The 12,111-nt window shown below is 55.6% G+C and overlaps 4 protein-coding genes across 4 annotated transcripts; 2 read left to right on the forward strand and 2 right to left on the reverse strand.

Annotated features, from left to right (window-relative positions):
* Positions 1-2,354: 2,354 nt before the first annotated feature.
* On the forward strand, positions 2,355-5,485 carry ColSpa_05848 (glutathione transporter 1; the record flags this gene model as incomplete). The annotated part of the gene is made up of 2 exons (XM_049272060.1): positions 2,355-4,531; positions 4,582-5,485. The coding sequence occupies 2 exons, from the start codon at positions 2,355-2,357 to the stop codon at positions 5,483-5,485; spliced, it is 3,081 nt and encodes a 1,026-aa protein (XP_049128017.1).
* Positions 5,486-6,648: 1,163 nt separating this feature from the next.
* ColSpa_05849 (uncharacterized protein) lies at positions 6,649-7,317 on the forward strand (the record flags this gene model as incomplete). Its single annotated transcript, XM_049272061.1, has 1 exon — positions 6,649-7,317. One exon carries the CDS (start codon positions 6,649-6,651, stop codon positions 7,315-7,317), a length of 669 nt encoding a protein of 222 aa, XP_049128018.1.
* Positions 7,318-7,856: 539 nt separating this feature from the next.
* Positions 7,857-9,446, reverse strand: ColSpa_05850 (uncharacterized protein; the record flags this gene model as incomplete). Its single annotated transcript, XM_049272062.1, has 1 exon — positions 7,857-9,446. One exon carries the CDS (start codon positions 9,444-9,446, stop codon positions 7,857-7,859), a length of 1,590 nt encoding a protein of 529 aa, XP_049128019.1.
* A 474-nt stretch (positions 9,447-9,920) lies between these two features.
* ColSpa_05851 (uncharacterized protein) lies at positions 9,921-10,100 on the reverse strand (the record flags this gene model as incomplete). Its single annotated transcript, XM_049272063.1, has 1 exon — positions 9,921-10,100. The coding sequence occupies one exon, from the start codon at positions 10,098-10,100 to the stop codon at positions 9,921-9,923; it is 180 nt and encodes a 59-aa protein (XP_049128020.1).
* Between the last annotated feature and the right edge of the window lie 2,011 nt (positions 10,101-12,111).

Here is a 12,111-nt window from a genome sequence, read left to right on the forward strand (position 1 = left end):
TCGGCTTTCCACTTCACTACCTACCCAGGTCAACAGTCGTACGCAACTGCCCGCACCTTTACCCGCTGGTGACGCCGGCGCAGTCCACGTCTCTTGACTTCCGGATCGCGCACGGCCTTTGCGGGTTCCATCAACTGACAGGGCTGCTCGGGACGACTATTCGGAAACGGCTTAGCCAGATGCTCGCTGTCTAATGGCATGGCAGATGGATAGGGAGCGTGCCCGCGGCCATGAGTGGTTTGTCTCTGTGTCTTGACACTAAATAATACCCTGGCTTGTAGTGGTGTCATCCCGCTCTGCCCGCTTGAGCTGAGGCCCCGTTCTGAACCCCCGGGCAGAGCTCCACGGGCTGCTAATGAAATCAAGTTCGCCATCCAGCCATGGTGCCCATCGGTAGGGACATGGGTTACCGCTACCCGCCTCAGCCGTCAGTAGCTTCGACCATCTCCAACCTTGAACTGGCCTTGGCAGTCCGTGGTGTATCTGCTCGACAGTCGAATTGTCGTAAGCGCGGCTTCATCGTATCGTCAGGCCATAGCCTGCACTTTGCGACCGTGACCCCTCGAGTCCCTGACATGTCCTGCGTATCATCACCAATAACGGCCGGGACCGGGCAAGGGCCCTGGCAGCGATAATCTCTCGATTGCCTTCGAGGGCAACAAGCATCCGATCCTGCAGCGCTAGACGCGGCCGCTTCTTTACGACATCCATCAATCAACACCCCGGCTGCTGGAGCTTCCCCTGGCATCACATACCTGTACGCTGCTGGGCCGCACTGGACCCAAGGTGCGGCGTCTTTCCTTCGGCCTCTTTACGCCTTTGTCGAAAAAAGGCATCCATCGCAACGCATTTCTGCTGCAGCCGCCACGAGTCAAGTTCCCCGTCGTTCGGCTTACTGTGATCGGTGAGCATACATGTTGTCTGCAATCTCCGACCTCCGAGGCTCTGGGGCTGCATGCTGTGCCGCTGGGCCAAGGCACTTTGGGATCGTCCTGCATGCTGCAGTGCGAGGCAAGCTGCAACTCGCAACAGCCTAGAGATCGCCGCGTCGATATCGACCACACCCTTTGAAACACTGTTCCCAATCAGGTCTCACCGGGAGGTACTCCTGCTGTGCCTTGCTTTAGCTGCAACTGGATCTCGCCATGGACCACTCATTGCGTTCCGATTTGTAATAGACCCATCTATCACAATCCGCCGCGAAACAAACAATGCAAAGGACTGTTTACATGGTTTGCAGCAAGTTATGGGATACGGTATGCCTCGTGACTGTCGAGTGCTTCCAATTTTGGGGGGCAAACAACACAGAGCCAATCTATATTCATGGCCAAAACAAACCGCGATGGGCCCGAGTCAGGAACGTTGGCCCCAACTTGTCCGACCTAGCCTCAAGGTAGAAACGGAAAAGGAAAAAGAAGGACTAACTGGACGGGAATCCCTAACCAATCTCACAGATATCACATGGGCACGGGCAAGCCTTCCTGGAAGACCCTGACAAGCACGGCATCCGAGCACTGGCATCCTGTCCCCAAATCCCAAGAACAGGGTCAAGGGAGGCTGTCCGGCTCACAGGCCCTTCTGGGAAAGGCTAAACCCTTACTGCTATCTGCTGCTATCCACCGGCCAGTCTATTCGGCTCAGCCATCCGTGGGGTTTTTTTTCTTTCTTCCCGCTTCCAGAGCACCAAGGAATCCCAACTGCACTCTGTCTCCTGCACCTGCACCCTCTGGCGTTGCACTCTCAGCCCAGCCGCGTCCGTCATCATCCGCCGCCGTTCGACAACGGTTTGGTTCCCGCTCCTTGGAGTTTCCACCGATCCGATTCCCACCCAAATCCACTAGCGTCTCTGAGCAGTTCAGCATCTTTCCCGCCCCCTAAGCGAGACAAGCGGCCAGACAGACCCACGTTCACCTACTTGAGAGAAAGAGAGAAGAAGAGAGCAGCGTCAAAGCAAGGCAGGCGAGCCCAACCCGGACGAAGAACCATACCTCTGTCCAACGCCAGAGCTGCGCCAAACCGGGCCTGGCAAGGTTCCGTGCAGTACCGACAAGGCAGGCGGCCACATCACACACACTGAACCACACTTCTCGCTCACACCCTTGACGGTAGCCACCCCCACCAAGCTGCCACTCCCACGCCCACGTCCACTCCCTCCTCCTCCAGACCAGACCGCACCAGTCCTGTCAGTCGTGGTGTATGTCCCCCTCCATCCAAGAGAGTCCGCAGTCAAGGTCCACGGTCCACAGTCCACTCACACTACTCGCGCTTCCCTGTCGCCTCTTGTTTCTGACCCGTCGATTCCTTCTTACTGCCTGTCTGGGCCGCTGCCACTGGCACTCGACTAGTGAACAGCCATGAGCCTAAGAAAGGCAACTGGCCACAAAAGCAAGCCTGCGGCGCCTTTCCCTCCCGACCCTGACGCCGATACGGTTGCTTTGGCCCTAGAACCTCTGCCTCTTCTTACACCTCCAGCCGGTTCCACAAACGACAGCCCTGCCGCTGCTGAAGCGGATGTTGCGAATCCTTCGACTCCCTCGTCATCCGTCCAAACCACCTTCGACCCATATAACACGACACACCACCCTCGATCCGTCCCATCCACTCTGCGAAGTCGTCCCTCTACCCTCTCCTACACTTCGAGCGCCGGCGAACATGGTGACGATACGACCGATCAGATCCCAACATCTCCCGCCCCGCAACTAGACGACGGCGCCATGCCCTCGAAACCTTCCCTCTTGCGTTCCGCGGGCAACGACGCCCCATCCTACGGCGCTGTCTCCCAAGACCCGAGTCGCAATGTCTCGCCCACAGGCAGCGACTCGAGGACCGGCAACGCACACCCGCTCCGATACGTCTCCGACACCTCCAAATCGACCTCTTCGAGGTTCTCCGGCGGCTCGAGAAGAGAGAGCTCGCGTCTCTCTGAAGAGCTCGATGCCGCTGCCTTGGCTACCGGCTTGGAGGGGCGCTTCGGAGTGACCCAAGCTCCCGTGACGACCAATATGCTCGAGGATGCCAAATCTGACGCAGCCGGGGACGAGATAGAATACGACGACTACACGGGGAGCGAGCCCGAGGAGGACCCCGTTGACAATTCGCCTCACGAAGTCGTCCGCGCGTCAGTGCCGCCGACGGACAATGTCACCTTGTCCATTAACACCCCGAGAATGTGGATACTGTCGTTTTTGTTTTCGGTCCTAGGTTCTTCTACCAACTTGTTCTTTTCGTTACGATACCCTAGCGTTGCTATTACGCCCGTCATCGCATTGTTGCTCGTTCACCCGCTTGGCCTCATGTGGGACTATGCCCTCAAATACCCGACCGACCCTCCCGAGGAGTTCTTAGACGGCGTCCTGGTGCCTGGAGGCGCCAATGGCCGTCCGCCTCCGAAACGGTCCTTGACTCGGCTGCGCAGATGGCTTGCGCAAGGTCGGTGGAATGAGAAGGAGCACACTTGCGTCTACGTGAGCAGCAATGTGTCGTTCGGCTTTGCTTTCGCAACCGACGTCATTGTTGAACAGTCCAAGTTTTACCACCAGGAAGCCACCATCACCTACCAGATCCTCCTCACTCTGTCGACACAGATTCTGGGCTACGCCTTTGCAGGCTTGACGCGCCGGTTTCTGGTGCGGCCCAGCGGCATGATTTGGCCCGGTACTCTAATGTCAGCCGCCATGTTCGGGACGCTCCACAAGGAAGAAAACAAGATCGCAGACGGTTGGAGGATTTCGAGGTGGAAGTTTTTCTACCTAGTCTGGTTTGGCGGATTCGCCTTCTACTTCCTCCCTGGTCTTTTGATGCCCTGCCTCAGCTACTTCAACGCCATCACGTGGTTTGCGCCGAAGAACGTTGTGGTTGCCAACCTCTTTGGGGTTGTTTCCGGGCTCGGGCTTTTCCCGTTGACCTTCGACTGGGCGCAGGTCACCTACATTGGCTCGCCTCTGCTGGTGCCGTTCTGGGCAGCAATGAACGTCGTTGGCGGCCTCGTGATCGTAATGTGGCTCGTTGCGCCCATTGCCTACTACGCCAACGTCTTTTACTCGTCGTACATGCCCATTCTGTCGTCTGCCGTCTTTGACAACAAGGGCCAGGTCTACGACGTAAGCAAGATCTTGACCTCGGATTTCCTGTTCGACAGAGAGGCATACAGCAAGTACAGTCGTGTGTTTCTTCCCATCACCTACGTCTTGAGTTACGGCGTGCAGTTTGCTGCTTTGGCAGCACTTCTGACGCACACAGCCTGCTGGCATGGCAAGGATATGTGGCAGACATGGAAGACGGCTCTGGCAGAAGCTCGCAACGAAGGCCAAGCAGTCTACCAGCCTGTGTCTAGCGGCTCTGAGCATATTTCGCCCCAACGATCATTCAGCGCTACCAGAGGTATATCGAGGTCTTCATCCAACCTCGAAGGTATGATGTTCCGCGAGGACGTGCACTGTCGACTTATGAAGCGATACAAGGACGCCCCGCTGTCCTGGTACTTGACGACGTTTGTAACGATGCTCGCGGTGGGCATCTTCGTCGTCGAATAGTAAGTGAACCCTTCTGCCAATATGTCGAAATCCAAGGCTGACGGTACAGCTACCCGATTCACCTCCCGTGGTACGGCCTGCTTATGTCGCTGGGCATCTGTGCCATCTTCTTCATCCCGAACGGCATCATCATGGCGGTCACGAACCAGCACAGTAGCATTTACTTGATCTGTCAGCTCATTTGCGGCGCCGTGTTCCCTGGCCGTCCGATCGCAAACATGGTGTTTGTGACCTACGGCTACATCTCGTCGGCGCAGGGTATCAAGTTCGCCTCGGATCTCAAACTTGGTCACTACATGAAGATCCCTCCGCGGATCATGTTTTCGGTCCAGATGGTGGCCACAATCGTGTCCTCTCTCACGCAGATCGGGGTGCTCAACTGGATGTTTGCCAACGTTAAAGGTATATGTACGTCAGAGGCCGTCAACGGTTTTACGTGCCCCATCGCGCGGGTACACTTCAACGGCTCCATCCTGTGGGGTGTGGTTGGACCAGGCGAATTCTTCGGGCCGAACGCGACGTACCGCGGGCTTGTGTGGTGTTTCCTCATCGGCGCCATCATGCCAATTCCCTTGTGGCTCTACGCCCGCAAGAAAAAGCACAGTGTCGTCAGGAAGATCAACCTTCCGGTCGTTTTCGGATCCATGGCCTGGATCCCGCCGGCGACAGGACTCAACTTCTCGGTGTGGGCGGTCGTGTGCTACGTGTTTAATTACCTGATCAAGAGGAGGAAGAGCGCGTGGTGGGCAAAGTACACCATGACGATGAGCGCGGCATTAGACTCGAGCCTGGCGTTTGGCATTGTTGTTGTCTTCTTCGGTTTCATCTACCCAGGGCATATGAAGGGCTTCAAGTGGTGGGGGACAGAGGTGTATAAGCAGGGCTGCGACTGGCAGGCTTGCCCATACAACACGGTGCCGGAAGGGGGGCATTTTGGCCCCGATTCGTGGTGATGTTTTGACGAAAAGAAACGAGACGAAACGAAACGATTTTCACGGCATGTGTGCACAACATTTGATACGACTTTTTTTGGGGCATGGGAAGCAAGTATTGAAAAGGCACATCTTGGTTTAGATTACGGGATTCAGATAGGCGGAGTTATTTGCCATTTACTAGCGACCCTGTCGGGCGCGCCTGGACCAGTTATTCGCGCGCATATAGAGCAGATCATAGAGAGACGCTGCATTGCGAACTTGAAATGAGGCCGATTTTGGTCGTAATCCGATCCATCTGACTCGAGCTGGCTGCGACGTCGTACGGAGACAAGGGGTGTGAGTCTTGATGTGAGTCACAAGAAGATTGGTGACTCTGACAGTAGTAGAAAAGTTAAGAACAGGGAATTTGGCCTCAGTTGTGACCCCCGCACAAGTCGATTGTTTGCCAGGGGAGGTGGTTGTTGGTGTGCGTGGTGCTGGTCCGGGGTACGACTGACCTTCTTAAACGGATACGAGTGACGGGCGGCATCAAAATCCTCTCGTGAGGTGTGCGGGTTCCTGGCTTTGCGAAGAGAAGTTGGCCGAGCAGATTGGCCATGAAGAATTGCAGAAGATCTGACACCACGAACAAGAAGGGACCAATGAGTCAAAGTCGCATCTGGCTGTATGAGCGGCATCCTAGTCTAGGGTCCTGACTTAGAGTGAATAGGACAGGAGATCCGGAGGCCTAAGCTTTTTGTCTATCTGTATATGTCGTTTGTCAGGGATATGCAGTGAGATTTTGAGTGTTGTCGAGTTCGAGGCGGGATTACCGTGTTTCTGTAAGAGTGGGTTCGGCTGGTTGTGCAGGGAGCGATGCCGTTTGGGACGTCGGACGATGGAAGAGACTGCTAGATATAAGATGTCTGGACGACCTGCGATTCGAGATTGTTGAAAGGCACAGGTTGAACCATCATCTCTTTTAACTTACATTCGACGGTTTGGAACGATCTCGACGAGAAACTTTGTCAGTTGTCAAGTTGGCTTTGATCGGCATTTCCCTTTTAACCTTGGAAACCCCAACCGCTCCTATCCAACCTTCAACCTTCACTGCCCGGGACATCCGACAGCTTCCCGGTCAAGGCGCCTTCGAAACTTTGGAGAGAAGAAGAAGCGAAAGAACAAAGACCCAAACCGCAATCATGGCGACAAAACAAGCAACCCACCTCCCGACGCTCCTCCGCTCGCCGACCCACCCGATCCTGCTCCGCACCATGGAGCCCCGCGACGCCGCCGCCTTGTCGGCCGTGCTCTCGGACCCGGAGAACAACAAATACGACCCGAACGCCTCGGCCATCTCGCCCGAGGTCGCCGAGAAGGCCATTGGCCGGATGCGCGAGAGCGCGGCGGTGCCGACGGTCCTGGACGAGGCGAGCGGCCGGGTCGTTAGCGGGCCGGGGCGGGTGAACATGGTGCTCGTGCATGTCGAGGGCACGGAGAACACGATGGGGGCTCGCGGGGATGAGGGGACCGTCGTCGGGCTCGCGGGGTTCGGCGGCATCAACGAGCACGAGGAGGTGGGCAAGGGCAAGGTGCGGGTCGGCGACGTGGGCGCCATGGTCAACCCGGGGTTCCGGGGGCGCGGGTTCGCGACCGAAGCGATCCGGCTGGCGGTCGACTGGGCGTTTACGGGCGTCGAGGACGGGGGCCCGCAGCTCGACCGGGTCACGGCGACGATGAGCGAGGCGAACAGGCCGATGGTTGCGCTCGTCGAGAAGAAGTTTGGGTGGACCGGGGTCGTGAAGCCGGGTAAGGAGGGGGAGGCTGGGGAGGTTCTCTTCGAGGTTGAGCCTGAGAACTGGAGGAAGTGAGTTGGGTTCGCGAGGCTGTTGGCCAGACGAAGGATTAGTGCTGAGGAGGCTACCGCGGAGAAAGGTTGCTAGGTGGTTTATAAGTATTTCATATTGCTCTTCCTCAGACTGCGTCCATTGAGTTGCTTGGCTTGTGGGCAGTCTCCCTAACGCGTATTGTCAATGGTGACGGAGAAAACGGCATCATCCAGGACATTTTACGAATAGCATCCCAAGGCTTTTGCGGCTATATCCATTGAAGTTGCTCTGCAACACCTCATGTCTGACAGTATTTGTCTCCACTCGAGAGGCCGTGTTCGATACTACACGGACGGGCCGCCGAGGCAAAGGCGCAATATCACTTATAGGTTTGGCGTAGTGATGCTTCGGTGTTCGCATTCTGGAATATTAACACTAGTGCGCCGGAGGCTGCACTACATCAAACCACCCGCCAGCGAGTGGGCTCGTTGTCGCATCTTTTCATGAAAGGGCTTACAAGAGATCTATCACGTACCTCGGGCCTTGAGCCTGAAACACATATTTTACCAGTATTAGATGATCTATGGTTCCCACACCAACACAATGACAGAATCAAGATGGTCTCCATCGCCGTCCTCATCCTCAACCTCCCCGTTCATGAACCCCGACCGGCCTCTTCTCTTGACATACGCCTGCCAAACCTCACCCCTTTCCCCGACAACGGCATCCAGGAAGTTCCACACGTTCCTCGTACCGCTCCACGTCACAACCTCCTTCGTCTCCCTCACCTCACTCAGGACGATTCCTTCACCGAGCGGCATCTCCGCCTCCTGACCATACTGCATCGACCCTAGAAGCTTCGCGTCGCTTTCCATGGGAACGACGTTGAAGCCGCCGCAGTAGTGCGTGATGGAGTTTCCGTTCGCGAGGACCCAGTTGCCACCGAAGTGGAAGCGCTGCAGAAAGCAAGCCTCTCCGCAAATGGACGTCACAAGGTGCGCTAGGCTTGGACTGAAGCCATGGCGGGATCTGTAGTGGCGCAGGGTTAACGGGGAGACACCGAGGTCATAGGTCGCGGCCTGCATGTTGTAAAGGGCGTCGGTGGGCGAGTAGAAGCTCGGGAGGATGTGGAAGGGAATGTCGGTATGGTCCCTCACACAGTCGTGGAGAACGTTGTCCCATCTCGTATGGTTTCCGGTGAAGCCCATGGTTGGGCGACATGGGAGGTGGGAGATGATGAGCGCCGCTGGAGGGGTGAGAAAGATTGCGCTACCCCCGTGGGTGACTGCTGTGTCATTTTCAACAGACCAATCCGGGCGCTCGCTGGGAAGTCCGATGTAGTAAGGGCTTGAAGTGTCAAACTTTGACAGTCTCGAGATGAGCTGCCCCGGAGTCGGAAAGAAAATATCATCGTCGATGAGACCCAGGTACTGCTTCGGACGTCCCTGCTCGGCCAGCGCTTCGCTGGTATCCAAGAGAATGGCGATCATGTCTAGGTATCTCGAGGTTTTCTCCACGCTTTTGCCAAGCGGTACCACTGTGGCATCTATTCCAACCTCGTGCAGCTTTTCGTATATCTCCCACGCCTCCTCGCTGGTGGTCTGGTGGAGTGTCACAACGACAGTGGCTCCATTGGAGGACCCCCGACCGTTTGTGAGCCATCGCTTCCAGTCGCCGATGAGAGAGTCGTTGTCGTACGTGAGGCGATTGTAGGATGTTGAGACCCCAAAGAGCAAGTTGGAGGCATCAACAGTAGCTGGCTTGGGACTCTTCGTTACAGGAAGCACCTTGACAGCTCCTCCGGTTTCCCGACTGGAGTCATCGTCATCCCAGCGAATGTTTTGAAACCCGTTTTCCGCAAACCCCTGCTTGATGTTTGTCATTGGAAACCTCCGAGGGGCCTCTGGTACCACCTTGATTCTCTGGGAGAACCATGAGATCCTGTCTGTGATGTTGTTTCTCTCCGCCAGTATCCGCAGATAGTTGGTGTCGTGTTGAGTCATCTTGTTGCCTCCCAAATTGAGCAAAGGAACAAGAGGGTCGGTATCGATAACTTGGTAGGCATCCTGACGGCCCCGTACTACTTGAATCAGGATAAACATAAGCACCAGGAGAAAGGTCGCTGCATGCAAGGCCCTGGCATGGTTGTGGTACCCGTGGAGGGGCTGCATCTTGGGGGTGGGAAAATGAACGTCTGCGGTCCCCATTGTTCGCTACCGGGTTTGCAATGAAGCCTCACTTGAAGTGGACGATAGAGTTTCCGCCATGGGGAACATCCCGTCTTTTTGAGGGGATTTTGGGGAATGTTGCCTTCGATAAAGGGATGTTGTGCGGAATCCAGTTGGCCTCGGAAGTGAGACACCGTACACGCCCATCTGGCGACACGCGATTACTATGGCATCTACATGCCAAGTGGTGAGTAACAAAGAGATTCACCTCCCAAAATAATTCGTGGAGCATGCTAGAGCTGTAGTCTGGTTTGAGGGCCTTCGAGTGTCTTGAGGATTAAACGCCTGGAATCTATATATTGAGATGCGCCTTCGCGGGTGAATCGCCACCGCAGACCCCTCACGTCATCCTCCCTGATATTGATACGCAACATTCCAAGCTAAAGTAATAGAACGCCGCAAGGAAAGGCTTTGTGATCAACTGAAGATAGGAAAAGTCGAAGAGTCAACAGCGATCTCGGCGCAGTTGTGGTCGAGGAGGCTCTTTGCGGGTTCCTCGAGTAACACACGTCGGTGGCCGATGCTGTTGGGGATGGACATCTCCACGGCAATGGAAGTAATCAAACTCGGCCCGACGGAGGTGTACGAACGGGCCATCTCAACGGACGGGCTTGAGGGAGGAGAGGGTGTGCAACCAGGAAACTGGCTTTTTTGGTCGGTTGGGGGATGAAGACGGGGACGGGAGTCTCGTTCTAGGTGACTAGCTATGGCCTCTGCTTGTTTCTCGACTTCGAAGGGAGGCCGAACCATTCACGTTGAAGAATTCACTTTTGAAACCCTGCATCCAAGTGTTTTTGGCTTCTTCACTGTGTCCTCGACGGAAACATATTGCGTTCGTGTCACACAGCCCCTCGTCCAGCACACCTCACTCCCCATCACTTGAAAGCCATCCTTTGGCCCCCATCTTGCCAGTCTTACGTAGAACCTCTCGGAGATATTATCAAGCATCGCACAAGGTGCTGCTTCTCCACAAATTGAGTATTTCTCCTTCCGATGCGGTGCCACGAGGCAGTGGTGCAGCGCCGGCCACGACGAATTTGCGTCGAGGGCGAGCGGTAAAACCATGAAGTATTCGGGTCACACCCAGTGAGGCAACTGCCGTCGCCTCCTCAGGTCAGTACCACAAAGCACAGTTTATTTCTCCGCAATTCGTGACTCAATCTTTAAGGCCACTTCCGTACTGTCGTTTGGTGTTGTTCGCACTCCATGGTGGTCACTCACTACGCTGGGAACAGCTGTTAAAGACACCGAACCAGGTTGCCCTGTTTCAAAATACCGAGAGTCTTTGGTATATCAAGAGAACGGGCCCAGCCATCTCTTCAACTCCAAAGCGCGAAGGATGCTTGCCGACATCGCTTGGCAGCTTCGTGGCCTGATGGACTGTGGATGGCCTTGTTCATGGCCGCCGCAGACGTGAAGCCGCCCGTCCGCCCTCGAGCTACACAACCACGCTTCGCATCCACGCTATGTACAACCGGCACCCGATTTCTGCATGGCCAAAGAGGAAAGCAACCCGGAGTCGATGCGTACAACCGTTTCTGCATCCATCTTTGCGTCGCACCGCGCATGGCGACCTCGCCACTTCTCTCTCCTGTCACTCGCTGCGGTGTGACCGAGACTGTGTGTGGTCATCTGAAACCATGATGGTATCTTCATCAATGGTTCATTCAGGAGCCGCAGGCCTTTTTGGTATGGGACCATCTCTGGATCTTACAAGCCTAAGTCTGGAGACCCTAGCTCGAAAGACCTGATATAGTATCCAAACATGGCGGCGTAGTCACGATCTGGTGGGGTTAACGTTCACTCTCTCGGCATCGCCTATGACGGGCGAAACATCTGACAAACGCCCAGATAATAGTTCTTCCGCCTGTAGCAAGGGTCTGAAAAACAGCTGTCGCCCCTGTTTACTTCCCCCTTGCAAAGAGCCTGGGCTCTCTTTCTGGCTCGTCTGTCTAGCTCACCAGTTTTTCCGTTTGCAAGAGTCTCAGCCAGGGGCCCGCGGCCACGATGGACTCAATGCCTGTCGAAAGTAGCGGTGCGCGGGAGGCCGCAGAAACCCAATGTCTAGCCACCATTTTAACGAAGCGCTAAGCAAGGGGTCGTTGACTCGACCGCGTCCAATGCCGTTCTCTGTATTTAGGCATGTAATGGGTTTGAGACTTGACGCTATTCCCAGGTCACTTTAGCAACATGACCACGAAGCACTGAGATTCCATGAAGTTTGATTCCACAAGAATGGTCAAGATTGGCCCGCGATGGGTTCGAAAATACTATCCGCATTCTGGTTATGTGAGTGCAGGAGGAAGATACTAATGCTTGAAACCTCTTGAGGGGCGTATACACCAGCGTACGGGTCGCTCTTCAAGATAGAGAGGCTTCTCGTGCTTCCCGCCGGACATTTTTCTCTTGTGCTTGTACGCAGGCAAGCCTGTTGGGGCACAAAAGAAGCTATGGTGACAGCTGCACCCACCCCTCCAGGAGAGCCAGATAGGGGTACGACCAGGACTGGACTTCTCGAAGAGCCCAAGAATATCTCCGGCAGGCATTGGATTGCCTACGGATATGCACATAAGCCAGCCACAAAGAAAGTGGCCCGGCTTTAGCGGTC

Source organism: Colletotrichum spaethianum, assembly GCF_022836535.1.
Source record: "Colletotrichum spaethianum MAFF 239500 DNA, contig13, whole genome shotgun sequence".
Taxonomy (NCBI): Eukaryota; Fungi; Ascomycota; class Sordariomycetes; order Glomerellales; family Glomerellaceae; genus Colletotrichum; species Colletotrichum spaethianum.